At 42.3% G+C, this 25,238-nt stretch overlaps 2 protein-coding genes and 1 long non-coding RNA gene across 10 annotated transcripts in view; 1 reads left to right on the top strand and 2 right to left on the bottom strand.

Moving 5' to 3' along the window:
• Nucleotides 1-23,316, bottom strand: part of ep300b (E1A binding protein p300 b) — a 40,894-nt gene extending 17,578 nt beyond the window's left edge. For 4 of the 6 annotated variants that reach the window (XM_062531806.1, XM_062531808.1, XM_062531809.1 and 1 more), the window contains exons 1-14: nucleotides 20,787-23,316; nucleotides 17,722-18,341; nucleotides 16,510-16,671; nucleotides 15,965-16,265; nucleotides 15,491-15,604; nucleotides 13,846-14,085; nucleotides 13,412-13,520; nucleotides 12,987-13,121; nucleotides 3,575-3,692; nucleotides 3,232-3,406; nucleotides 1,420-1,497; nucleotides 975-1,060; nucleotides 415-567; nucleotides 1-214 (exon numbers count right to left, since the gene is read on the bottom strand). The exon at nucleotides 1-214 is cut by the window's left edge and continues 338 nt beyond it. In XM_062531806.1, the coding sequence (XP_062387790.1) occupies nucleotides 1-214; nucleotides 415-567; nucleotides 975-1,060; nucleotides 1,420-1,497; nucleotides 3,232-3,406; nucleotides 3,575-3,692; nucleotides 12,987-13,121; nucleotides 13,412-13,520; nucleotides 13,846-14,085; nucleotides 15,491-15,604; nucleotides 15,965-16,265; nucleotides 16,510-16,671; nucleotides 17,722-18,341; nucleotides 20,787-20,880 (2,599 nt within the window). In that variant the 5' untranslated portion in view covers nucleotides 20,881-23,316. The remainder of the gene's footprint in view (nucleotides 215-414; nucleotides 568-974; nucleotides 1,061-1,419; nucleotides 1,498-3,231; nucleotides 3,407-3,574; nucleotides 3,693-12,986; nucleotides 13,122-13,411; nucleotides 13,521-13,845; nucleotides 14,086-15,490; nucleotides 15,605-15,964; nucleotides 16,266-16,509; nucleotides 16,672-17,721; nucleotides 18,342-20,786) is intronic. The other 2 variants (XM_062531807.1, XM_062531811.1) reach the window with 1 other exon arrangement.
• Nucleotides 21,303-24,861, top strand: LOC134076657 (uncharacterized). 2 transcript variants are annotated; one of them, XR_009938623.1, is made up of 3 exons: nucleotides 21,303-21,418; nucleotides 23,646-23,689; nucleotides 23,790-24,861. It is a non-coding gene; the product is annotated as an uncharacterized LOC134076657 (long non-coding RNA). The 2 variants fall into 2 exon arrangements; XR_009938622.1 differs by lacking the exon at nucleotides 21,303-21,418 and adding an exon at nucleotides 23,235-23,377.
• Nucleotides 23,578-25,238, bottom strand: part of xpnpep3 (X-prolyl aminopeptidase 3, mitochondrial) — a 30,306-nt gene continuing 28,645 nt past the window's right edge. For both annotated transcript variants that reach the window (XM_062531813.1, XM_062531812.1), the window contains exons 10-11: nucleotides 24,038-24,158; nucleotides 23,578-23,940 (exon numbers count right to left, since the gene is read on the bottom strand). In XM_062531813.1, the coding sequence (XP_062387797.1) occupies nucleotides 23,777-23,940; nucleotides 24,038-24,158 (285 nt within the window). In that variant the 3' untranslated portion in view covers nucleotides 23,578-23,776. The remainder of the gene's footprint in view (nucleotides 23,941-24,037; nucleotides 24,159-25,238) is intronic.

The following is a 25,238-nucleotide window of genomic DNA, read 5'->3' as shown; positions in this document are numbered from 1 at the left end:
GCGGCGAGGGCGAGCTCTGGCGCATGGGCGGGCAGTGCCCGTGCGAGTTGGGCTGGGAGGACGGTGCCATGCTCGAGGGACCCCCTCCGGGCACGCTACTGGGCAGCATGGAGCCCACGGGTGCCCCGGGTCCTGGGCCCGCGCCGGACACTGAGCTGGGCTGCCCGACCGGGCTGCCCACCGGGAGGGAGGTCGGAGTGGGCATCTGAGACTGCTGAGGGACAGAACACGAGGATGACCACCATTAATCAACAGATGCTTCAGCTGGGACACACAACGACCACAATCAAGAGAAGCCGATGCTTCAGCTGGGACACACACCGACCACAAATCAAGAGAAGCCAATGCTTCAGCTGGGACACACAACGAGCACAATCAATAGAAGCCTCCAAATACAGGCTTGTGGTGTCTCACCTGAGTCATGCCAGGCTGTGGCCCCGACTGGCCCATACCTACTGGGCCAGCGTTGAGGCCAGCGTTGGAGCCTGGAAACTGCCCAGACGGGAGGTACTGATTCTGCATCTGGGCCACATTGGGCTGCCCCATCCTTGGGCTTCCCCGTCCCATCTGACAACAAGCGGGTTAAAACAGCATTTAGAGATCATACGACACCTCTGCCTCTTCTGCAGCAAACATACATACACAGGCCTAAACGTCTTTGTGATCGGAAGCACAAGCACTGACTAAAATCTTATTGATCGAGTCAAACAATTTTGAAGAACACGTGTCCTTGCACTTTAGTGCATAGATGTAAGGACATCCAAGGAGTATGAAGGGTGAAGCAAAGAACCAAAGGCATCTGCTGCCTCACACTTCTGACCACTTCCCAAAGTAATAATATTACATTCCTTTTCAATTCATATTAGGTTGTGAGAAGGTGAAATAACAGACACTTATTAAAGTTCCTTTTTCCCCCAAGGTGACACAAGACACTTTGTTGCATCTGATAAATCAAAAACAAACGCGGTGCCAACCTGATTGAGTGGACCTCCCATGGGTAGTGGGGGCGTGGACCTCGGCCCGCCCCCCTGCATGGCCATCTGGTTGAACTGATTCATGGCTGCGGAGAGCAAAAGAGAAGAGGAGACGATGTGAGCCACACTCTGGACACGCGCGGCGCGCAGCACAATGCAGCCTTTCTTCTCCTCCTCCGCCTGCCCATCTCTCCCATTCACTCGCTCCGTCCAGAAGGATCTACTTCTATGAAACGACCACTAAAGCTGCGCCATGACAGGAGCTGTCCACAGGCTGCATTGCTTGAATGAGTTTTCTTGTTGGCAGCCGTATACTGGCAGAGGAGTGTGTGTGTGTGTGTGTGTGTGTGTGTGTGTGTGTGTGTGTGTGTGTGGTTGGGGGGGGTCGGGGTAGGGGAGCGGCAGTAGCCATCTCAAAAAGGGGCAGACACAAGGCTCCACTTACCTGCAGGGTTCTGCATACGGCTGACCATCTGATTGGGTCCCGCTGGCGGGACAAGGGAGGGGTCTGCATGGGGTCCATCTGAAGAGAGAGAGAGAGAGAGAGAGAGAGAGAGAGAGAGAGAGAGAGAGAGAGAGAGAGAGAGAGAGAGAGAGAGAGAGAGAAATAAATACAATCAAAAACCAAGGTGGAGAGACCAGCAACAAAGAGAGAGAGAAGGTTTTTTTTTAGTCCTTAACCTTTAACTTCTTTTTATACCACTGCTTGGTGTGATGCACCCTACTGACGTCAATTTAATTGACTCAACTTGCTCACCAATGAAGAACCTACAGTTTTTGTCCCTTTTAACACTTTTATGTCAATTCACCAAACTTGTTTTAAAGTTTAAATGGACCATCACGTTGCGACAAAGCTACAAACTAGCGATCTGAGAAGAGTTCAGAGCAGAGCAAAAGTGGAAAATTTTTCAGTACACATTACACTGCATTTGGACAGCTGTGATTTTGCAAAACAAAGACAACAGAATCCTGGAACATTCTAGCTTGACAGGTAAAAAACTATCGACTGAGGTTTGGCCATTACAGCTCATTTCAAACAAGTAACAGGAGTCTGTCCTTGTAAGTTGATGAAAGTCAATGGCCCTCATTTATGAAACGTGCGTACGACCAAAAACAGGCGTAGAACAGGCGTACGCTTGTTTCCACGCAAAGTATGGCATTTATCAATCTGAACATGATCGGTGCTATATGCTCAGATCTCACGTCTAGTCTGAACTCGCGTACGCAAGTTTTTCAGGCGGCATAGCACCGTGCAGCAGTAAATCGGCAGTGGATTAGAAAGTTGAAGAGTTGAATTTATGGACTATCTCGGACATAACACCTTTCCTGTACATGTGCAGCCTATTTGCTGTAATGTAGTACAATATATTGACACATTTGATGGCTTAGGATAGCCATATAGGAGATGATTACTTTCTCTTTGGCAAACGCAACATTCATGAATTATATATTTTAAATTATTTTCAAAGGGCAAATTTCAGTGTCGTATGGTTTTGTAGTGAACGTATTTTTAGTATGATGCGTTCTCTCTGCGAAAATAAAGTCTGTTGCGCTTAAATCGCTCGTTTCCCGCCTTCCTTGATGACAGCTTCTAGCTGTCAAAATTAACAAGGTTCAGCTGGACGTCACTGTGGCTCGAGATCAATAGTGATCTCTTTTGTAAATTCTAGGGGCGAGGCCATCAAAACGAGCATATATAGGGCCGTGATATTTAAATTACGCTCGTTTCCAGCCGCCACCTTTATCAACACACGTTTATTCTTACGCTGGAATTGGAGTGATACGAAAGTTTGATGAATCACACGTGAGCCCCGTCGTAAGAAGATTTCTGCGCTCAGATGTACGCTGGTTTCTACGCTTGGTTGATAAATGAGGGCCATGTGTGGTGGAAAGAAGTAGTTCTACGAACAAGTCAGTTTTGGAGGCCAAGATGTGTACATCGTGTCAGTAAATCACCATACTGCAGGTGTGGTATAAGCAACAATGCAGAGGTACAGGCAGGATAATGGACTTTTACATTAACATTTGACATGTATTCATTTGGCAGATGCTCTTATCTGTCAGACTTTATGGTGTTCGGGTAGCACCTCCACCGCACCGGTAGTGCATTACCACCTCATTACCTTGTGTTAACTTCTGATAACCTGTGACGCGGCAGGCCATCCATTATTCTTTACTTACAAAGCTTATTGTATTTATTATTTGTCTCTTCCTTATATACTGTGCATGACTGTATAATTGTAAAGGTTTTACGTACTGGGCGGCGGCCCGGGGGGCAGAGGCAGCTGGCCCATGACGGGGGGCAAGTTGGAGGGGGGCATGCCCGGCTGAGAGGGCATCATACCCTGTTTCTGTAGCCGAGTCCGTCTCTTCTCCTCCAGCTCCTTCTGGATCTTATAGATCTTCTCAGCTAGGAGGTGGTAGTACTCCGCCTGATGTGGCAAAAGCGAAAGAAAGAAAGAAAAGAGACAGGAAAAAGTGAAGACAAACGGAATGAGGGTTAGCTTGGGTACTCAACCAAACTAGGAGGGTCGGCGACATTTACACTTTTCAGAACCTATTCAGCTGCAATGGATGTAAGCAAGTGAGATCTTTCTCACCCTGCTGTTGGCCGACTCGTACATGTCCCCTTCCACCTTCCGCGCGTACGCCACCAGGTTCTCCATCCGCCTGTCCTTCAGTGCAGCGGGGTCTGGTGTGGGGAAGATGGCCTGCACTCTGCTCACATAGAGGGGAGGGAAGTGTCCAGGTCACAAAAGTTATTTTTGTCAGGGTTTTGTTTGAACTTACAATCACCATTAGGCCAGTCAATCTAGCGTTTGACCCATAACTAATTGCAATAGTAATCATTCCAAGTTTTTTGTGATCCCTAGGTATATCTAATTAACATATAAAAAATCTACCCGTTTATATTTAGTGGAACATACTTTTTTTCAATGTCAAAGGTAGCAATTTCCAATGGATTTTGCCATTGAGATTTACTACTGGTGAAATGGGTAAAATGTTAAACTATAGATATCAAATTGAAACTTTCACAGTTGTTTACTCACATTAAGGCAAATATTTTTTGTATTGCAAGTTTTCTGAAATGTGATGTTTAGATATGCAAATGAGACCAGTTTTGCCTAAATATGCAATAATTTGCATATATTTCTAGAAAACTAAATCTGAACAATAGGTACAGTCAGCTTCAAAATAATTGCTGCATTTTGCTTCTATATTGGATACCAAAAGCCTACGCAAAGGGAATATTAGATATTACTTCATATCACCTCAGAAATGAAGAAATCAAGTCAAGTCAAAATCAATGCGTTTCAATGGAAGTACATTATAGAACAAATGATTTTCAATGATATGGTATGATGGAAGTATCTCAAGTCACATGCCAAGTCACATAAGGAAGATATTGACCTTTAGACAACATATCAAGTGAGTTGGCATGCACTGAGATACTTCCATCATACCATATCATTGACAATCATTTGTTCTATAATGTACTTCCATTGAAACGCATTGATTTTGACTTGACTTGATTTCCTCATTTCTGAGGTGATATGAAGTGATATCAAATACTCCCTTTGCATAGGCTTTTGGTATCCAATATACAGTGAGGAGAAAATGTATTTGATACCATGCTAAAGTTGCCTAAAAAGAGGAATAGAAAATCGTCATTTGACAATTGATCTTAATGTCTTAATTCAAAAATTGAGTAAAAATAAAACCGCTAAGTACGCCAATTTTCTTTGTGATGGAAGAATGTTTCGTAAATAAATAAATGTTCTTCCTAAATGCTAGGGGGAAGTAAGTATTTGACCCCCAATGTAACCCTATGGGAATTCAACACATAGGGTTAACATAGGGGCGGGCAGATTTTTATTTTTTAAGGCCAGCTATTTTATGGATTCAGGATATTATGCATCCTGATAAAGTTCCCTTGGCCGTTGGAATTAAGATAGCCCCACATCATTACATACCTTTCACCATAGCTAGAGATTGGCATGGTGCTTTTTCCAGTAGGCCTATTAGCCTGTTTGATGCTCATTGAGCTCAATGCAAATCAAACAGGCTAATAGGCCTACTGGAAAAAGCACCATGCCAATCTCTAGCTATGGTGAAGGGTATGTGATGATGTGGGGCTATTTTAATTTCAAAGGCCAAGGGAAATTTATCGGGATGCATAATATCCTAGATCCATGAAATAGCTGGCCTTTAAAAATAAAAATCTGCCTGCCCCTATGTTAACCCTATGTGTTAAATTCCCATAGGGTTACATAGGGGGTCAAATACTTCCTTCCCCTAGCATTTAAGGAAAACATTTATCTATTTACGATACATTCTTCAATCACAAAGAAAATTGGTGTCCTTGGCGGTTTGATTTGTACTAATTTTTTGAGTTAAGGCATTAAGATCAATTGTCAAATGATGATTTTATATTCCTGTTTTAGCAGGGTATCAAATACATGTGCTCCTCACTGTAGAAGCAAAATTCAGCAATTATTTTGAAGTTGACTGTACCTATTGTTCAGATTTAGTTTTCTAGAAATATATGCAAATTATTGCATATTTAAGTAAAACTGGTCTCATTTGCATATCTAAACATCACATTTCAGAAAACTTGCAATACAAAAAATCTTTGCCTTAATGTGAGTAAACAACTGTGAAAGTTTCAATTTGATATCTATAGTTTAAAATTTTACCCATTTCACCTGTAGTAAATCTCAATGGCAAAATGCATTGGAAATTGCTACCTTTGACCTGGAATAAAAGTATGTTCCACTAAATATAAATGGGTAGATTTTTAATATGTGATGCAGGAGGGTTTAAGGATCAATAAAAAGTATGAACCATTACTATTGCAATTAGTTTAAGTTTTGGCCCTTTTTTGAGCTAGATTGACTTTGCAATACTTTTGGTTGAAGTTCACTATGAAGACTATAGACCCTTTCAACTGCATAAACAGGGCATTTCCTGTGGCACAGAAAATAACATTGGGCTAATGGGTAACTTGTTTACTTGATTAAAACTGTTTTTAAAAGTTTTTTTATTTTTTTTTTTTAATACTTTATTGTGTTCATTCAAAGTTCATTCAAGTTCATTCAAGTTCAGAACAATCATTCATTTATAAACACATTTTCAGTTTTTCTTTTTTTTCCCCCACTTGTGATTATTTCAAAACAGACATAAGAAAACGGTACATAGAAAAAATAAATAAAATAATTAATTAATAAATAAGAAAATTAAAGTAAATAAAAACCACACACACACTGTTTCATGTACTCCACCCCACCCACTCTTTTAACCCTTCTTTTGCTCCCATCTGCAGGTCTACATCCATCCATCCTCACAAACCCCACATTCACTCCCCCACTCACATCAGCACACATTCATCCATCCAACCATATATCCACACCCACCAACTTTCATCCACCTAAATACCCACACTTTGCGACATTCATCCATCCACGCATACACCCACATTCACCCACACACAAAAGAATTCACATAAACTCACACCCTCCCCCCCTCCCCATGCCCCCCCCCCACACACACACACACACACACACACCCACCCACCCACCCACTCACGTCCTAACCCCCATACACAAAACAATGAACCTAAAAAAAAAATAAAATAATAAAAAAAAAAAAAAAAAAAAATACGAAGGGTATACATATTTATTAACTGAGTGTAGTTTTGATTTCTCATGGGGGTGCCATAGTTTAGATTGGCTCCTCATCTTAACATTTGTAAAGGGACCATTTTTTGTCATACACATTCTCTTTATTATTGATTCTATAAGTTATTTTTTCCATACTTTTCATTTCCTCTATACTTTCCAACCACATATCAGTAGTAGGTGGTTCTACTTTTTTCCAATTCCTTGTAATTTGTTTTAAGGCTGTTATTCTAAAGACCCAAAAGAGGTGGAGGTGTTCCTTTTCCAGCCCTCTGGGTCTTATGCCCAAAATAGCATTGTGATTTTGTATTGACACATCTTTGCTTAACTTTTCTCGCGTAAGATGTTGGACTGCCTGCCAATATTTATTAAGTTTATTACAAGAGTAGAAAATATGTGTATAATCAGCGTTGTTTACACCGCATTCCCTCCAACAGCTGGTGTTGGTTTGCGCATATTTGGCCATTATTGATGGTGTTAGAAAGTATCTAATAGTCATCTTCCAGGCATATTCCTGCCAGTAGGGGGATCTAGTGTAAACATTAATATCTTTCAGGCACTGTTTCCACTCCTCTTCACTAATGGTTTTGTTCAAATCCAGCTCCCACTTCTCCTTTATGTGATCTAATTTTTCAGCCCCACATTCCTGTAGAATATTATATATTTGTCCAGTTAAATGTTTAGTATTCTCACTCTGACATTTTTTCGCCATGTATTGTATAAGTATATGTAGATCATTAAGACTTTTGAGATGTGCTTTTTCATTCAGATAATTCCTAAGTTGCAAGTATCGATAAAATTGATTGTTTTGGAGCTGGTATGCTCTTGCTATATTTTCAAAAGGTTCTACACCAATGTCACTAAACATTTGGCTGTGCATAACCAGGCCTTTATTTCCCCAGCTTTTAAAAGTGTTATCAAGTGTATTTGGGGTAAAGTCTGGATCACTCTGTATTTCTCTTAGACATGTCAGATGTCCTTCTTTTATTTTTATATTCTTACATATTTTTCTCCAAGTTTTGACCGTATTATTTAGTACGAAATTATTTGTTTTCATCTGCTTTGTGGTGAAGAGTTTATTTAGGTTACCAACCAGTATTGTCTCCATATTTTTCCATTTTGGGCCCAAGCCTTTGTTCAACATAATCAAAATTAATTTCACTTGTGCTGCATAATAGTAGTTAATTAAATTTGGTAACGCTAACCCCCCTTCCCTTCTCCTCTGTTGCAAAATTTTAAGTTTAACTCTTGGTTTTTTCCCATCCCATAAGAATTTTCTAAGTAAACTCTCCCAGTATTTGAAACTTATGTGAGGTATATAAAGTGGGATATTTTGAAACAGAAATAAAAATCTTGGTAAAATATTCATTTTTATTGCACTGATCTTCTCCATTAACGTGAAAGGCAAACTTCTCCACCTATTTAGGTCTTGTTTAACAGATTTTTCCAATGTTCCAAAGTTGCTTTGGTAAAGCTGTTCAAGGTTATTTGGTACTATCACCCCCAGGTATTTTATGCTATTTTGGTCCCATTTGAAATTATATGCAGTTTTGAATTGGTTATCTAATTGGCAGCCAATTTGCATCACTTCGGTTTTATTTAAATTCAACTTATACCCTGACACATTACTGTAAGATGTTATTTCACACATTAGGGTCGGCAAGGATTTGTAAACACTTGTTAAGTATAAAATGATATCATCGGCAAACAATGCTATTTTATGTTCCTCCTTTCCAACATAAACCCCTCTTACCTCTGTATTCTGTCTAATTCTTTCAGCTAATGGCTCTATACATAGAGCAAATAGTTGTGGAGATAAAGGATCACCCTGTTTGGTTCCTCTCTTTATTGTGAATGAATCTGACAAAGTTCCGTTAACTTTCACTCTGGCTTGTGGAGTTGCATACATTCCTCTGATTAAATTAACAAATGTCTGATTAAACTTAAACTTCTTGCACACTTCTATTAGGAAGGGCCAGAATAATCTATCGAAAGCTTTCTCTGCATCCAATGTTATGGTTAACATAGATAGCTTATTTTTGGAGGCATAGTCTATAACATTAATGGTGCGATGGATATTATCACTCAATAATCTATCTTTTACAAAGCCTGTTTGGTCCAAGTTGATTATTTTAGGCATTATATTTGACATTCTCTTGGCTATTATAGCTGTAAATACTTTTTGGTCTACATTTAGCAGGGATATAGGCCTATATGAAGAGCAACATTCAGGGTCTTTTCCTTCTTTATACAACACTGAGATTATTGCTGAGTTCCAGGTATTGGGCCAAACTCCTGTTTCTAATATCCTATTAAAAACCCTGCACAAAATGGGTATTAATAACCTTGAAAATTCCTTATAGAATTCATAGGTGTACCCATCGTCACCCGGGCTTCTCCCGGCCTTCCCATTCTTTATGGTCTTTGCTATTTCTATTTCAGTTATTGGCTGTGTTAACTCTTCATTCTGACCGTCAGTTACAGCTGGAAGCTGCAACGTATCCAAAAATGTTTTAGTTTCTTTATTGTCAACCTCCAATTCAGGTGTATACAGATCTTGGTAAAATTCCCTGAAACCAGATGCGATATTTGATTTTCCCCTTCTGTAAACACCTCTTTTATCCTTAACCGTGGCTACTATAGATCTTTCCTGTTGTTTTTTTAACTTAAATGCCAATTTTTTCAAGGATGTTGTACTATTCTCAAAATGAGTTTGCTTACAGAGTACTAATTTTTTTTCGATCTCCATTAATTCTAATGATTTCAGTAGTTTTTTAGTGGCACACAATTGTGTATATACCTCTGCTTTCATACAAATCTCATATTCCTTTTGCAGGTCACCTACTTTCTTTTCTAAGAGGGTCTTTGTTTTTTCTTTTTGTTTCTTTTCCCAAGAGGAAAGTGCAATTATTTCTCCTCTTATTGTTGCCTTTGCAGCTTCCCATAGCACTATGTCCGATACTTCACCATTATCATTTAACTCGAAGAAAGACTTGATCTTCCTCGCAATTTTATCTTTTAAATGAGAATTTCCCAGTAGTGAGTTATTCAGTCTCCAAAGTGTTTCTCCTTTGTCCACATTCATATTCATTTCCATTACGACCGGAGCATGATCAGTTATTGTTATGGGTAGAATTTCGCACTTGCTAACTCTTCCAATATCGTTTTTGTACATAAAAAAATAATCTAGTCTGGAGAAAACCTTATGTGCATCAGAGTAATAAGTAAAAGCTTTATCACAGGGGTGTAGACAACGCCAAACGTCTGTTAAGCCTATGTCTGTTTCAGCTTTCCGGAGTAAGTCTGCAGCTTTTTCTGATTTATGTTTCTTCCTACTCTGGGTATCTAATTTTGGATTCATGACCAGGTTAAGATCTCCAGCCATAATTACCGTTCCTTGTGCCTCCATCATTAACAATTGTAGTACTTTTTCCACAAGCCCATCCCCTTTTCCTGGAGGGTTATATACATTAATTAGTGTTAAGCATTGCTCTTCCAGCATGCCTATAACTACTACATACCTTCCTTCCTTGTCCCTAATACATTTTATTTTCTTAAACATAAGATGGTTCTTGATCAAAATTGAGACTCCTCTTTTAGATGTTGAATGGGAGGAATGAAACACCTGTGCATTAGCTAATTTTTCCATTTTAGCATGCTCAATTGTACTTAAATGAGTTTCTTGGAGGAATATTACTTCTCCCCCTTCTTTCTTAAGGTACTGGAGTATGCGTTTCCTTTTTATGACATTATTTAGCCCATTTACATTTAGAGATATGCATCTAACTTTCACCATGAGAGATATTTCACTTCCCCTTTGTATTTATTTCTAAGAAAAATAAACAGAAAAACATAAAGAAAAAAGTGCATAAGTGAAACCTTCCCCCTAACCCAAAACTCCCATCTTGAACTTCCAAAGAGTGTAACCTCTTCTATGTGGTTACTAAGTGGCTTCCACTGTATATCGTGGAATGAAAGGGTCTTACTGTTTCGTCCATACCAACGTTTGGTTATGATGTACATTGGACTAAGGCATGCCCTTACAAATGTGGTGAACAGCATGATGTCTTGGAGTTTCTCCCCTGTTGTCTTTTCTTACATTGTGAGTATTTTAGTGCTCAAAGTCATTGTTCATTAAATCATTCGTTTATTTTGTCTACCTTGGTCTCCACTGGCACGGCTGGGATGGTCGTTGTCTCTTGCTCTCGTGCGATGTTTTGTCTGTGAACTTTCTGGAAGGGGACTGATTGCGCTTTCCCCCTCTTAACTTCGTACTGGCACTGGTCCGTGGCAAGTATCACTCCCTTCTCTCGTAGGCCACGTTCTGCTTCTTCAGGAGTCGCGTAAATGGTTGGTTCTCCCTCGCCAAACACCTTCAATTTAGCTGGATTTCGCAGATGTGATTTCACATTCTTCTCCTTGAGTAATCTCCTTAATGGAGCATATCGGGTCCTCTCCTTCTGTACTTTGCTTGTGAAATCCTGTGAAAAGTAGACGCGCTCCTCATCCAGACTGATGTTCTTCGCCCAAGCCGTCTGTAGGATTTCTTGCCTGATATTCCCATTCGGAAAGCGCACCACAATCGACCGAGGGCTGCTTGCGTTATCTTCTGTTTTCCCCGTGGTTTGTTGGCTACTCTTTGAGGGTGAACGATAGGCTGCTTCAACCTGTAGTAGTCCAGGAGGGAGCATCAACTTTTCCTTGAGAAATGTTCTTATAAATCCAGCCATGTTTCCTCCCTCTGTGCCTTCTTTAATATTATATATCCGAATGTTATTTTGACAAGCTTTGTTCTCGAGATGCTCAAGTCTGTCATTCATTCTTTTTTGCTCTTGTTTCAGCCATTCTATCGTCTCATTTGCACTTATCTCTCTTTCTTCCAATTCATGTATGCGTTGCTCAGCTTCCTTTATATCGCCATTTGCTTCTTCTAATCCCGTGCGTATTTCGGTAACGTCAGCTCTTACTTGTTTTAATTCATTTGAAAACGTTCCGAAGTCTTGTCGAAGCTCTGCAATTTGTTTGGAGATTTCCTCCTTGAAGTCAGTCAACATGGCCTTCAAACTTTGTTCCAGCTTTTTGTCCACCATTGTTTCTTCAGTCACGCTTGATTTCTTCTTCTTTAGTTTCTCTCGCGGAGTTTCTTGGGCAACCGTGCCAGATCTCAAGTTCATTACTTTTTGTCCATTAATTTGCGTTTTAAGAGTTCATTCAAAGGCACCTTAACTTTTGATTTATGAAGTTAGACGCCAGGGTTTGTGCGGAGCTACTCACACCGACATCTCACCTCACCGGAAGTGGGAAGCTTCTTAAAAGTTTTTTTAAAGTCGGCATTTTGTAGAGCATGACGCTATAGTCCGATTCAATTTAATTTCAAAGTATCTGGGTTTCAACCGGAAACCCTCTAGGAACAGACTGAAAGGGTCTATATCTGTCACTATGCTTACGTCATTTATTTTTTATTTATCGCATGTCACCTATTTCCGCCTGTGCTCTATTTTCACCCTCTTAGGAAAATGGGCACTAATGTGTCAGGACTGCAAATTCCTAAAGAAGTGCAAGCACTCGCCACATAAGGGTGTCTAAATAATCTTTGTGGCAAAAATGAAAATGTACAATGACTCAATGTGCTATAAACAGTGTTGTGATGCTGCGTGTACAAAACCACTTGGAGCTCGGGTTGAATTTTGATTTTGCGACAAGAAGTCTTGGTGTAACGTTTTCTATTGTAGTTGTCCACTGATCTGGGCTAATGCACTGATTACCAAATGCGGTAGGGGTCTCGGGACGACAAGAATGAGACTGAATGTGCTTTAATTTCAATTCACCACTAAACGTCCATCATAGCACCTTGCTGGACCGAGTGAGTAGGCAGAAACAGGGCACCCACCAGCCCAGCGCCAAGCTCCGACCACGGTAAACAGAATCGGGTATTTTCGACAGTAAATATTCCCAGTAAGAGTCAAACCAGATTTTGGTTCATAAATTCATATTCATTCATAAATGAAACATTATTTTGAAGTATAAAAAAAACTCTTAGTTTTTTTTTTATTTTCCGACGGAAGGGGCAGACATGGGTACTTTTACAACAGCTTTTAGTAACCAAATACGAGGCACACCAGCTCCGCATTAGCTTTGAACTATGCATTACTTCTGACAGAATTGCCGTGCCTGTCTTAATCAAAGCACACAACACGCCTATACTGAACCAGGTTGAAGAACTGTAGTATTGCGTAAAAAAGTGTTCTGCCAGCTTTGTGCCAAAGTATCCTAATTTAAAGGTGTTACGGGGACACCCACAGTTAGGAGTGAGTGGATATGGCTAGGGACTCACAGTTTGTGCACAAGGTGGTTGCGTAGGTCCTGGGTGATGTCCTCATGCCAGCTCTTCCTCATGCCCGCAACCGAGGGCGGCGTGGCTGTGGGCATGGAGCCCAGGTTGCCCACGGCAGCGCTGTCGTTCATTAAGCTGCGAGAGCAAAACATAAGTAAGCCACTGACACAAGCCTTTGGATCAAATCAGAAGCAAATTTGAGCTTCTTGACAAATTCTCTTTCATACTGCTTGAATCCCATACACATCTAAAATCACTACACATACATATGCAAAGACATAAAAAAAGACAAGGCATAAATGCTTCACTTTACACTTCTGTAACAGGAGCCTGAACTGGTTTGTAAAAGCATGAACTCCGCTGGCAAGACAGGGACAGCCTCTCGGAGGATTGTGTTACATGCATGAGGTGGTTAGAGCACGGACCTTTGCGCGTTCATGCTTCGGTGCAGCATGGCGTCCTGGAGAAGGTTAGTCTGCTGGCTGGGGGACTGAACCCCCACACCACCGTTCACACCCATGGGGTTTCCTCCAGCTTTGAGGGGGTGAGAAGAACAGAGGAGAGGAGGGGGTGAGATGGGTTGGACTGACAAGACCCAGATGAGCAAGTCAAGCGTACAGATCCAGGCGATTGTATGAATTAAAAAACCTACATTGTCTAGTGATAGCAACAATGCACATGGAGAGACCATGTTAACCACAGAAAGATGCCGCATGAGTGCTGTGAGTCTTCTTAACAACATATTTACAGTTTTCCATTAATCTGAGTGTAAAACGGTCTGTCCTTTAATTGATGTCCTCAGATCGTCTACTGTGATTGCCTACCACCCCACCACCCATCGAAGAAGCCCCGCACATACCCATGGGGTTCATGGGCCTGACCCCGGCCTGGCCCGGCAGGCCCTGGGAGGGCAGAGATGACGACTGGGGTGTGGCGGTCATCTGGTTGCCCTGGTAGGTGAGGCCGAGGGCGGCGTAGGCCCGCTCGATGGAGCTGGGGTCGATCTGGCTGGGCGGGTTGAGGTTGGGCGTGCTGGGCTGACCGCCTGGCACAGCCCCTAACGAGCTACCCAGACCCACCCCAGCCTGGCCAAGGAGCGCTGTAAGAAGAAGAGGGTGAACATGAGTCAAGAGTCAAATACACCATGGGTCAACAGAGACTACAGATAAGATGCCTGTCAGGAGGTACAAGACGGGTCTCCAACATAAATTCTACACTCCGCATTAAGCAGCCCATTGGGTCTGAATGGCATGCATCTTGGATGGAGCATAACCCCATTCTCACACAAGGGGCTGATTTAATGACAGGGTGACAGTTAAGTCAACACCCTAAAGTTAAATCGCCAATCATTGCTCCTGCACTGCGTATTTAATGCCTGTGTGTAGCCTTAAACATAACATAATCCACAGTGGTTGTGATAACTTTGAGCCCCAAAACTGTTTTTGATTGGTGATCTTATTTGAGACATTATATATTATACTTTGCCTCAGGCTATGCCCGTTGCATGCTTCTAGCACACCTGTGAGAATGACAAGCTGATTGATTAACAGGTTTGAGCGGGGCGAGGGGGGGGGGGTGTACTTTCACTCAGAACATTAATATCAGAAACTCCTCTGCCTATGTTAATGCCTGTGTGTAGCCTTCAAACATAATCCACAAGTGGTTGAGATCACTTTTGTTTTTGTAACTAACTGCTTTTAATTGGCGATCTTATTTGAAACATTATACTTTGCTTTGAGCTATGCTCGTTGCATGCTTCTTGGTTATGCTAACTGTGCTTGCTTTAGTTTGCATTGATAACATTACTCGCATAGCTTGCAAGTCTTAGTCATAAACTCATCACCACACAGCAGTATCTATCGAGCTCTGTTTGAAATGATGCAAATGATGCAAACTTGTTAGTCCAAAACTAGCATAGCTGTCAGCTAATTAAATTCACAAAACAAAGTTTTGAAATTACATATGTAACGTTCACGTAATTATCTTGCTGACGTGATATCTTCCATTCAACTTTATAACATTGTAAAGGAAAAAGGAGGAAACCCTCAGGATGCTTGTGCAGCTCTGCTGCTTGGTCAGTTCATAAACACACTAGCACCTGCTAGTTGGCAAAGATTAAAGATAAATGGCAAAGATTAAACCTTGCAGTGGAGGCAAGAACAGCTAGGATATGTCAAAGTAAAAATAATACACCTTGCATGTTCACTCTTGCAAGGAGACATAAACCTGTTAAATGCCTTTGTCTGAGAACAGAGACCCACACCTTTATCATTATGGGGGAGCGTGTGAGGATGCAAAAAAAGTGATCTAACCTGATTTTGTTTTTTGTTTTTTTACTTCAACTTAAACAGGGTTTATATGAAAAAGAGGCTGATCATGTTCAAATGTCTGTCAGGGGTTACAAAAGCCAAAAAGGAAGCTTGACGAGACAACGCATATCCTCTTGGTGGGAAAAGGCCAAGCATCTTTGGCTTTGACCATGGAGTCTTTGAACAGATACTCACACTGCTGGTTGCGCTTGTCTCCAGCGTTCTTCAGTGGCAGACAGACAGGGCAGTCGTGCCGCGTGCAGTTCTTCCAGTGAGAGATGATCTGTCGCGAAGAGGCACAGTGCGCCACTGAGAGCAGCAGCAAAAGAGAGAGAAAAATAAGACATGTTTATGCTCGCGCTCTCTCGAGTGTACACAGCATGGCACAAGAAAACCTCAGAATTTATCAGCAACTGTGAGTCAATGTGCGACGAAAGAGAGGAGAAGCTAAACCGCAGGGAGAAAACCACAAAACCACGCTTCACACAGACGCACTGCGACAAAGCGCAGACGCTCGGAATCGGAACACAAGAGACAGACAGGCAGGCAGACAGACAGACAGACACCATGGAGTATAACCAGACAGACGCCAACAAGATGGAAGAGTCCTGGGGAAACACTGCCTCCCGCTCGCTCTCTTGCGCGCTGTGGTGGCGCTCGCTCACTCACCCTGGCAGGACTTGCCAGCCTGGCAGTGGGTCATGTGGTTGAGGACGTTCTTCATGGTGCGGCAGTGGGGCAGGTTGCACGGGCGCATCTCGCCGTTGGCCTGCTCGCGCCGCTGGCACTTGTGCGCGTGCAGCAGCAGCACCAGCTGCTGCTGGATGAGCTTGCGCTTCTCCGGGTCGGCCGTGGGGGGCGCCGCGCTGCCCGGGGCCGAGGCCATGGCGCTCAGGCTCGTCTGGGCTCCGGCGGGGCCCGCTGCGCCACCCACGGCTCCCGAGCCAACCACCGAGGGCTGCTGGGAGGCCTGGAAAACACCAGAGGAAAGAGTTACAACAAGGGCCACTTCACTAAGGTATGTTTACAGGAGAGGAATGACAACTGGGGAAAAGAGACACAATACACAGATTTGACTGAGGTAGGAGTGCATCAGTATGATGAACGCAGGTGGATCTTGAGAATGCAAGTGAATGAGACAACGAGCAAATGTAAAGACCAGAGATGAACTAAGACTCCGGAGTCGGTTAAGTCGTCATGAGACACATCATTACCATGGCAGTCATGCCCTGGACGGGCTGGGGCTTCTTGTCCATGTTAAACTGGGCGAGGCTGTTGGGCATCGCTGCTTTGTTCTGAAGCTGCCCGCCCATCACCTGACCTGCGGTCTGGCCGTAGGGTCCGCCGTACGGCCCTGCATTCTGCATCATCCCCATCTGAGGAAACAGGAGAGAGAGGAGGAGAGGCGTGGGACACAGAAACATAAGGAGGTTAGACAAGGTAATGGGCATGTTATATGCCGCGCTGTCCTTTTCTGCTGGGTAACTTCAAAAAATCATGAAAAATCTTTTCCATTCCAAGTGGTAATCGTCAACACGGAGCAGAGGGGGTTGGCCATGACGGCAGTGGCAGCAAGACAGAGTCAATTTCATTGAACTTGAAGATGAAAATAAGACTCAGCCAGACATACAAATTTCTACCCTGCACGACTATAAATTAACAGCCTGAAAGCATTTCATTCTGATGAACTGCTTTGACCTATAAATGATGAATTACAGTAACTCTGTCGCTGACAGACTTCAAAGTTCATCTCACGACACGATCAGAGGCTTTCAGAGGGGGCAAAGAAAACCAGCAAGAGCATGGACTGCGCTGAGGCAGAATTCAGCTACACTTAGTGCCTCGACAGAACCTCTTAGGAAAGCCACGACTGTGTTTCAGCACAGGTTTGCGCCCTGCCAACAGATTTATCACACAATCCCCAGCCATTGCTGGATGCTCGCCATTATGAAGAAACCTTGGAGGATCAATCCATGACCAAAAAAAATATATTCTCCAACCGTCTGACTTGAGCCAACCACAACTAATAAAAGGTGAACATCCTTGGGCTTTTTTGACTTGCTTATTTCACATTTGAACGACATGCATTAAACCTTAAATCAGACTAAACATGAAACCTCAAAATAGAATTTGATATCAGTTGTATTGGATCTTCTTGACTTGATGAGTAAGCTGTATTTTTCATTTCCTTTTCTCCAAAATACACATCCATTCAGTGTGGTTCTCAAGGTGCACAGGAAGATTCCAAAACATCGCCCAAAGACACTAACTCAGGAGGAGAGACAACATGATCCATTTGCTTATACACCATTAGGAGGCAATACTGAAAAAAATATCAAGACTTCCGGGTCATTTCACACATGCATAACAAATGAGAGATTGTTGCGTTACATGCTGCTCTTATGGTGCATGGCCATCTCGCTTACCTTGTTCATCGCTCCGGGTTGCTGTGGCCTCATGCCAGCATGACCCATCTGTGGCCCGCCCTGCTGCTGTTGCTGTTGCTGTTGCTGTAGCGTGTCTGCGAGTAGGTTGCTGTTGCTCCCCATGCCCTGGTTCGGGTAGCCCATCCTGGGCGAGCCGTTCATCACTTGCCCGCCCATCATGCCTGGGGCAGCTGGGCCCTGCAGCTGCTGGCCGTTGCCCTTCTGGGCGCCCATCATGCCCCTGTTCAGGCCACCAACCATGCCAGCCTGCTGCATCATGCCTGTCTGCTGGGGCGAGGAGTGTTGCTGCTGCTGGCCCAGGGACTGTGGCCCCGAGGTGGCGGCGTTCAGCCCTCCCAGGAGTCCCATGGAGGCAGCGTTCCCCGGGCTGCCGGCCGCGGAGGTGGTTGGGAGCGATGCCCCGGAGCGCAGGAGCTCCGAGAGCTGCTTGTGTTTGGCAGCAGCGTCCTGGCCGGCGCCCGCGGCCCCGCCGCCGACGCCTCCTCCGCCGAGGCTGGTGTGGAGCTGGCTGAGGTCTCCGCCGTTGGGCAAGCCCAGATCCGTGGAGTTGATGAGCTCATCAGGAAGGTCGTGCTCCAAGTCGAAGAGGGAACCAAAATCTGTGCGTGCGTGCAAAGAGAGGAGATCAGAAGCAGTACGCATGTGCGCACAAGCGCACACACACAAACACACACACGCACACGACTTTGCTTAGCATGACTTTAGCCATGAGACAGAGGTAAAGCATTAAACTCGAAAAGGAAAATGAAACCACAAGTTATTAGTCTCAAACCTCTCAAAATAACAATAGAAAATGTATTGGTGATAACAAATCCACAAATCCTTCACATACAAGGGATCTGCTCATATAAGAGCACCTGCCCTATTCAACACTGTTAACTTCAGCGAGAAAATAAAAGGAAGAGAAAAGAAAATGCTTTCCCTAATCCCATCCCTGTTGTGTCCCAAGATGACAGAAGCTGCTCCAGTAGATCTAACTTCACGGGCTTGATGTTTATTAATGGTAAACCTGACATGCTCAGTAACAGACAATAGATATCTTACATCGACTAGCAAGCTGTTGAACGTCAGTGGTTCAGTGGTTCAGGCTGACAGAACATTATCAAAATAATGGAGCAGAATGAAACTGAGCCTATGCTGAGCAATTTACCCCAACAGTGACTATCAAAAAATGTCTTCAATGGTATTAGTAGAGAGGAACCCCATTAGAGTGCCCAACTGAGCCATTCACAGGTTTTAATGAATTCCAAGAACCATGACAATAACGAGATGGGTGCCCCCAGTCAAAATGATTTTTCCAGCATAAAACAATTAGGATTTCAGATATACCCGTTTCTGCAAAGTGCCGCCCAATAAAAGCACAAGTTTCAGTGATAAATATGGCGAGCAAGAGCTGATGCATATGGCAGCCACAACATTTCAGAGTACAGTGTAATGACTATGATCTCTGATATGATGCTGTCTACTTCAAAATCTAACAAAACATTAGCAACCTTCCTAACCAGTAGTTAGTTTACGACAGGACACATTGCCATCAAATAGATCTTAAAAGACATCTCAAACATTGTTTGCAGCTTTACTCAAGGCAACAACACTACCTACCAGCTCTTTGTTTATATTTACCCAACAAAATGAAACAAAAAGTAAAAAAATGATTTGAGCGTCAAGCGATGCAAATCAGTCACCATTATTTTTTGTTCATGATTGTTTATAGCTACTAACCTACTAGGTAGATCAATTGTTCATTAGGCCTAGTACTTGCACGTCGTACTTAACCTGCTAGCTAGCTGGATTATTTAGTTTTTCCTACACCGCGAACGTTGTGCAATTGCTTATCCTTGATAGATAGATAGATAGATAGATAGATACTTTATTGATCCCCAAGGCCAACACTAGTTTGGTGTAGCTAGATGCCCATTTCAACCTCATCAGGTCCTGCACCAGCATCTCAAAATGTCAACAATGACGTCCTTCAGAATGTTGATGTTGGATAGCCATATTCAACGCGTGCTTTATCATTATTGTATTTGCACAATATGGTTATGGGATTTGGCAGATGATTTTGCCCAAATCGACATACAATTAAAACAATACATTAACTAGGTTAGGCTAAAACAGCCATGTAACCACAAATGCTAACTTTAACGTTAGCCAACTTTCAAGAATGGATGCTTCATTTTGGTCAGCTAGCGTTTATTAACGCCGGACACAAGTAGCAGCTAACCACTTGAATTTCTTCGCAGCTTACTCGTCACAAATGTTATTTGACCAGTTTAGGTGAGTATCCATGTGTTTAGACCTAGGATAACAAATGATTGATGTTAATCAGCCACCGTTAGCATCAAATAGTCTACAAGCCAGTAACGTTAACGTTGACGTGAATAACTTTAACGTTAACGTTAAGTAGGGAGGTAGAAGCTAACGTTAATGGTTAAAGTTCATTAGCGTCTGACCCAACTCATCTACCTTGCCATAACGTTATCTAATGTAACCTGGCAGCATACCTCCAATTAATGCTACTGTTTACGACCAAAGCTATCTTTTCGTTAACGTTTAGTCACCCAAACACTTTACCTGGTTGGTTAACTTGATAACTGTTGCTACTAACTAGTAGATACAGTGTTTACATGTGTAACATTTAAATGACAGCCACTCTGATAATCATTTTTATCCAGCTAACTACTTATCTATGCATTTTAAGCCAATATTGAAGTTTGAATCTTTTACGAAAAGAAGCTAACTGGCACCAAGTTGTGCCTGGTTTGGTTTCCCTTGATACGCCACCTACCCAGTAGTTCATAAAAGATAGCCAAAATTGTTAGCAAGCAAGCTAGCAAACGGTATATTGTCCGCTAGCCAGCAAGGGAAGTTAGCATTATTGAACAATCAAGCTAAACGTCGATTGGCCAATGATTGATTGGCTTTTATCCTACTGTAAATAAGCCGAAGCCCTTTGAAGAAGGTATAATTGCAACGCAACGTAACACCATTCAAACATTTTACGGCACACTGATAAAAAATCAGAAATGTAAGAAAATATTTACCATTTCCATCGCTGGCGGAGACAGAGAGAGCCGGAGAGGATAGTTTAGGCCTCTTGGCTGAAGGCGGGCCGGAGTCCAGAACATTATCGGCCATATTTTTTTTCACGAATAACAAAAAAATATGTATCCACAAAGGACAGACGTTTTCCCTTGTTCGAGTCCTTCTGGGTGTTTTGGGCAATCCCTTCTCCAAACGTTTTCAATCTGTTCCCCTCCGTTGCGGAGTATATGGATAGCCTTGTTGCTACAATCTCGTTCTTGATTCGCTTTAACGAGACCCAGTGTATCAATCCCGTTCCCTTCTCGGATTAATAAAGAAAATCTAACGTTATAGCACGGTTAGATTGTTCCGAATAGAGCAGGACAAGGGAATGTGGTGTCGGTAAAAGAGAGATGAGTCCAGACTCCAAAGAAACTCACGTAGCCTCTTCGGCGACTGGGAGATTGTCCCAAGACTTATCCTCCATAGCTGTATCACTCTTTTCCGCCATAGTCGGCGGTGAAATCAAGAGTTCAGTTCTGCTGCGTTGAGCTAGGGCGTCGTAGCGCGTGAGGCTAGATGGGAAACACGATAAAGAATGCAACCCAAATGCACCCCGATACCTACGTTGAGGGGTTCGCCTCATGCAATGGTAATGAAAATTCCGTCAGAAGGTAAATCCATGTTTTGCACAGAGTTCCCATTGCAGTCAATGCAGTTCGTTCCCAGCATCACCATTCGCATTTCTGTGTCTCGATATCCAGTGAAAAGTGGAAAAACTCCCAAAATCACTACCACCAAATATTTATTGTCGACTGGTTTTCGGCAGTATGAATTTCATTTGCAATAACGAATCACGCCTTTAGTAATTGTGGAACTGACTCTGGAGTAGAGACTAAAAAAGAAAATGTCAACCGTTCGTAAAATAGCCCAAGACCTAACGTTAGTCTGCAACCTAGTGTTCAAACTTTAAGTCACTAAGCACTCCCACGACCTACAACAAAAATGACACGATTCACAATGCATAATCTGTTTTACTGTATATCGTTATTAATCTAGTGAATAATAGTCGGATAAACCTCAGTTTACAGTATCGTTTCGTGCGATAAATAGCATACACGTGCATTACTGCTGAAATATAATACCATGGCGCTTATGAGTAGGCTGGCCGATCACTTCTGAAGTATGTATAAACTGTCCAGTGCCGCCCTGATATCGGCGGTTAACACTTCATTGCAATGAAGAAATTGCATACTGCATTAATACTTGTTTCACAAAAAGATTGCAATTTCTATTTAGATATCTAGAATGCAAGCTATTGATATGTCGAACATTTGTTTATGCGTCCACCTAAGTTGGATCGGGCGCCCTCTGCATAAGCAGAATGCCAGAAATTGGGTTCGAAATATTATCAAAAATCTCTGATCATTGCTTCAAGCAACCGCATTGATTGTGTAGTTGCAGCAATGTGCGTTCCCAATTATCACCGCTATGTTAATTTTATAAAAATGCCACGTTTACCAAAATTGCAAACCGAGCTAATTAATATCAGTTTGATCCAATTAGTCGTTAAGCTAGTTTCATTACCAGCGGGCGTTTTTTGCAAAGTATAAAGCTCGCCGTCTTGCGACCATACCTTAAGTAGGCTGTTTTAAAGAACCAAACGAATTGTTGTAAGCTATTTTCACCGGTTGACAAATGTTGCAAAAATAATTTATCTGTCACTGCGTATACCGCGATGGCTCGCGATGCAAGTTAAGAAAAAAAATCCCTAACCAAGAAAAGAGAATACGGCGACGCACGAAAATCGGATATAACGAGGGGGGTCGCCCCAATATTTTGTAACGTTACAATAAAAGTGGGGATCAGTTCACATCCAAAAGATGTAGGAAGCTTCAGCCCCACAAAATAATTTTGGTTCCTCAAAAACCTTTCATTGAGTCTTTGTGATGCTGTATCCCCCCCTTCGCGTTTATCCTTTTATTTTCTCTACCTTCCAATTCTTCTGTTATATCCTTTACTCTCAGTCCTTCCAGCAGCTAGTTAAAGACATCGTTTTATCTTCTGAAGGATTTTCCTTCCCGTGACCAGAGATAGAGATGTAGTAAAAATTAAACGTTATATTTTCCTCTCCCTCGCAGGCTTTCCTTCGTTTAAATGTATTGCCTTCTTCCGCCTCTCCTCTCCGCTCCGTAAAAACACCCCCTTCCTTGGATTTTCAAGAGAGCGTTTAACCCGTTTCTCTCTCTCTCTGTTTCGTTTTTAATCTATTAAGGATTTCGTTATGTCTTATTTCCACCGAGACGATAGCACCACTTTCCTCCCGGCGGCTATCCAAGTCGCTAGGAACGGCGCTACAGAAGCTTTTTCTCGGTCTCCTGTCTCTTTCGGTCTCTCCGCACAAACAAAATGGCGGCTTGTTGTTTCTACTCCTCTGGTACGGGGGGAGGGTTGGAGGTACAGCAACATTAGAAAGGGGGTTTGGCGATCGGGATTTCCCGGAAAACTGTTTCGTACGGTCTCGGCGTCGCAGTAGCCTACCTATGCTGCGAAGAGGGACAGTCGTGCAACATGTTTCGGACCATGAAAATGCATTGTTGTTTCCACAAAGGTTTTGGTCAATTCAACTGGCCTACACTTGGCAACACATCGGATTTAAGCAAAATGTGTTACAACAACTTGACCAGAATAGGGATGAGAATAGAATACTCAATCTGTTGGGTTATTTCATTCCCATAAATAGACCCATGTATATATTTGTTAATGCTGTTTGTCAACAGAGGTTTAGTTTTAGTTTAGTAGATTCAAACATTATCTAAAATCAGTTTATTGTAAAATAACAGAACACTGAGATTTGTTTTCTTTTCATATTTTTTCAGGTGAAGCTTTTAGCAGATGCCACTCTGAATTTTCCAGGGTTCAGGTAGGCTATGTCAATGCTTTGACCAACTCCTCTGCATCTATCAGCACACTGACATGGCATTCTTGACCACCCATCTGTTCAACCATCTTATTGACTGCAGGTTTTTTCCACATCAGCAATGGTTTTTGGGGTGTCTGCAGACAGGATTAGCGGGATCCCTTCCTCTTGGATCATCACATCATCCTCTATCCGCACCCCAAGTCCTCGAAATCGTTTTGGGCAGCTTTCATCATCTTCACAGATGTACAGTCCTATTCAGATAGAATAATCATTATGGTAAAATTGCAGCAAATTGAAGCGAATACTGGAATCAGTGATACAGCTGACAGTGTATCCAGTCATGCACACCTGGCTCAATAGTGATGGCCATGCCAGGCTGAAGAGGCTGAGAGCGGGACAGCTCAGGTGTGTCGTGCACATCCATGCCCAGGTAGTGGCCGACGTGATGGGGACAGAGGCGCCGTGCAATCTGAGACAATCAAGACAATAAATATAACAGCAGATATAAAATTGCTTTGTGTACATCAATCACCTTAAATGTCCACAGATACAGGATACATAATGTCCTCACTAATGTCATCATGTACATACTTTGACATGCTTCACGTATTGCTGTGGTTAAGCTGTAGACCACATATGATTAACTCCTAGGTCATTGTGATGCATAGGCTGTTCAGGATGTTAAACACACTCTTAAACGTGCTGGTGTGTAGTTATACAACTAACACTGTTCAAAACTAATGCTGTAGTATATATATTAGGCCTACATTTATGATATTTAGGTATTCAAATGTTTGTGCTTGGTGTTTTTACCACCGGTGTGTCTGTGTGCTTGTGCACCGTGCTTTGTCCAGAGACCTGAGATATCAGATCTCCAGAGATACATCTTGCACATTCAATATCCACTACACACTGGATTCAAGGAATTTTGAAAAATGGAAAATGGATGGCTCAACAAATCTAATGGAAGCTATGGTGTGCATATTTTTTAAAAAAATCAGTATGAGAATATTCAATAGTGTGGACTGTACTGACAAAATTGTCAGCTATCAGTAATCTTGCCAATGTAATCGGCCCCTGTGAGAGTGGTCACCATGATACTTACACACCTTCCCCAATCAGTGTTTTATTAATGCTGGTGTATATCTAAATATAATATTAAGCATGTTATTTGTCTTACAATTAAAAACATATATATATATATATATATATATATATATAAAAACTAAAATATTCTGACTGCATAATATTAAAACCCCACTATACAGTACAGTCGCTACAGTAACGACATGCCTCAAATCTTTTGAACCAAGCTTTGTTCTGCGAGTTTGTTCTGTTTATCTTGACAAAAATGCACATAGTACAGCTAAGTCAGCATAATTCCATCAATCAAACATCTCATATGGGCTGTCTATGATTGCTTTTACTAAGCTAATAATGAATGATCTGTTACTTAACTTGGATCATTGGATTTTTTAAAAATTTATCTATTTAGTTTATGCATAATTGTATGTAATGAACTGGTCAATTGTAACATATTTCAGCCAGC

Source organism: Sardina pilchardus, chromosome 3 (genome assembly GCF_963854185.1).
Source record: "Sardina pilchardus chromosome 3, fSarPil1.1, whole genome shotgun sequence".
Taxonomy (NCBI): Eukaryota; Metazoa; Chordata; class Actinopteri; order Clupeiformes; family Clupeidae; genus Sardina; species Sardina pilchardus.
This window is presented reverse-complemented; position numbering and strand designations above follow the sequence as displayed.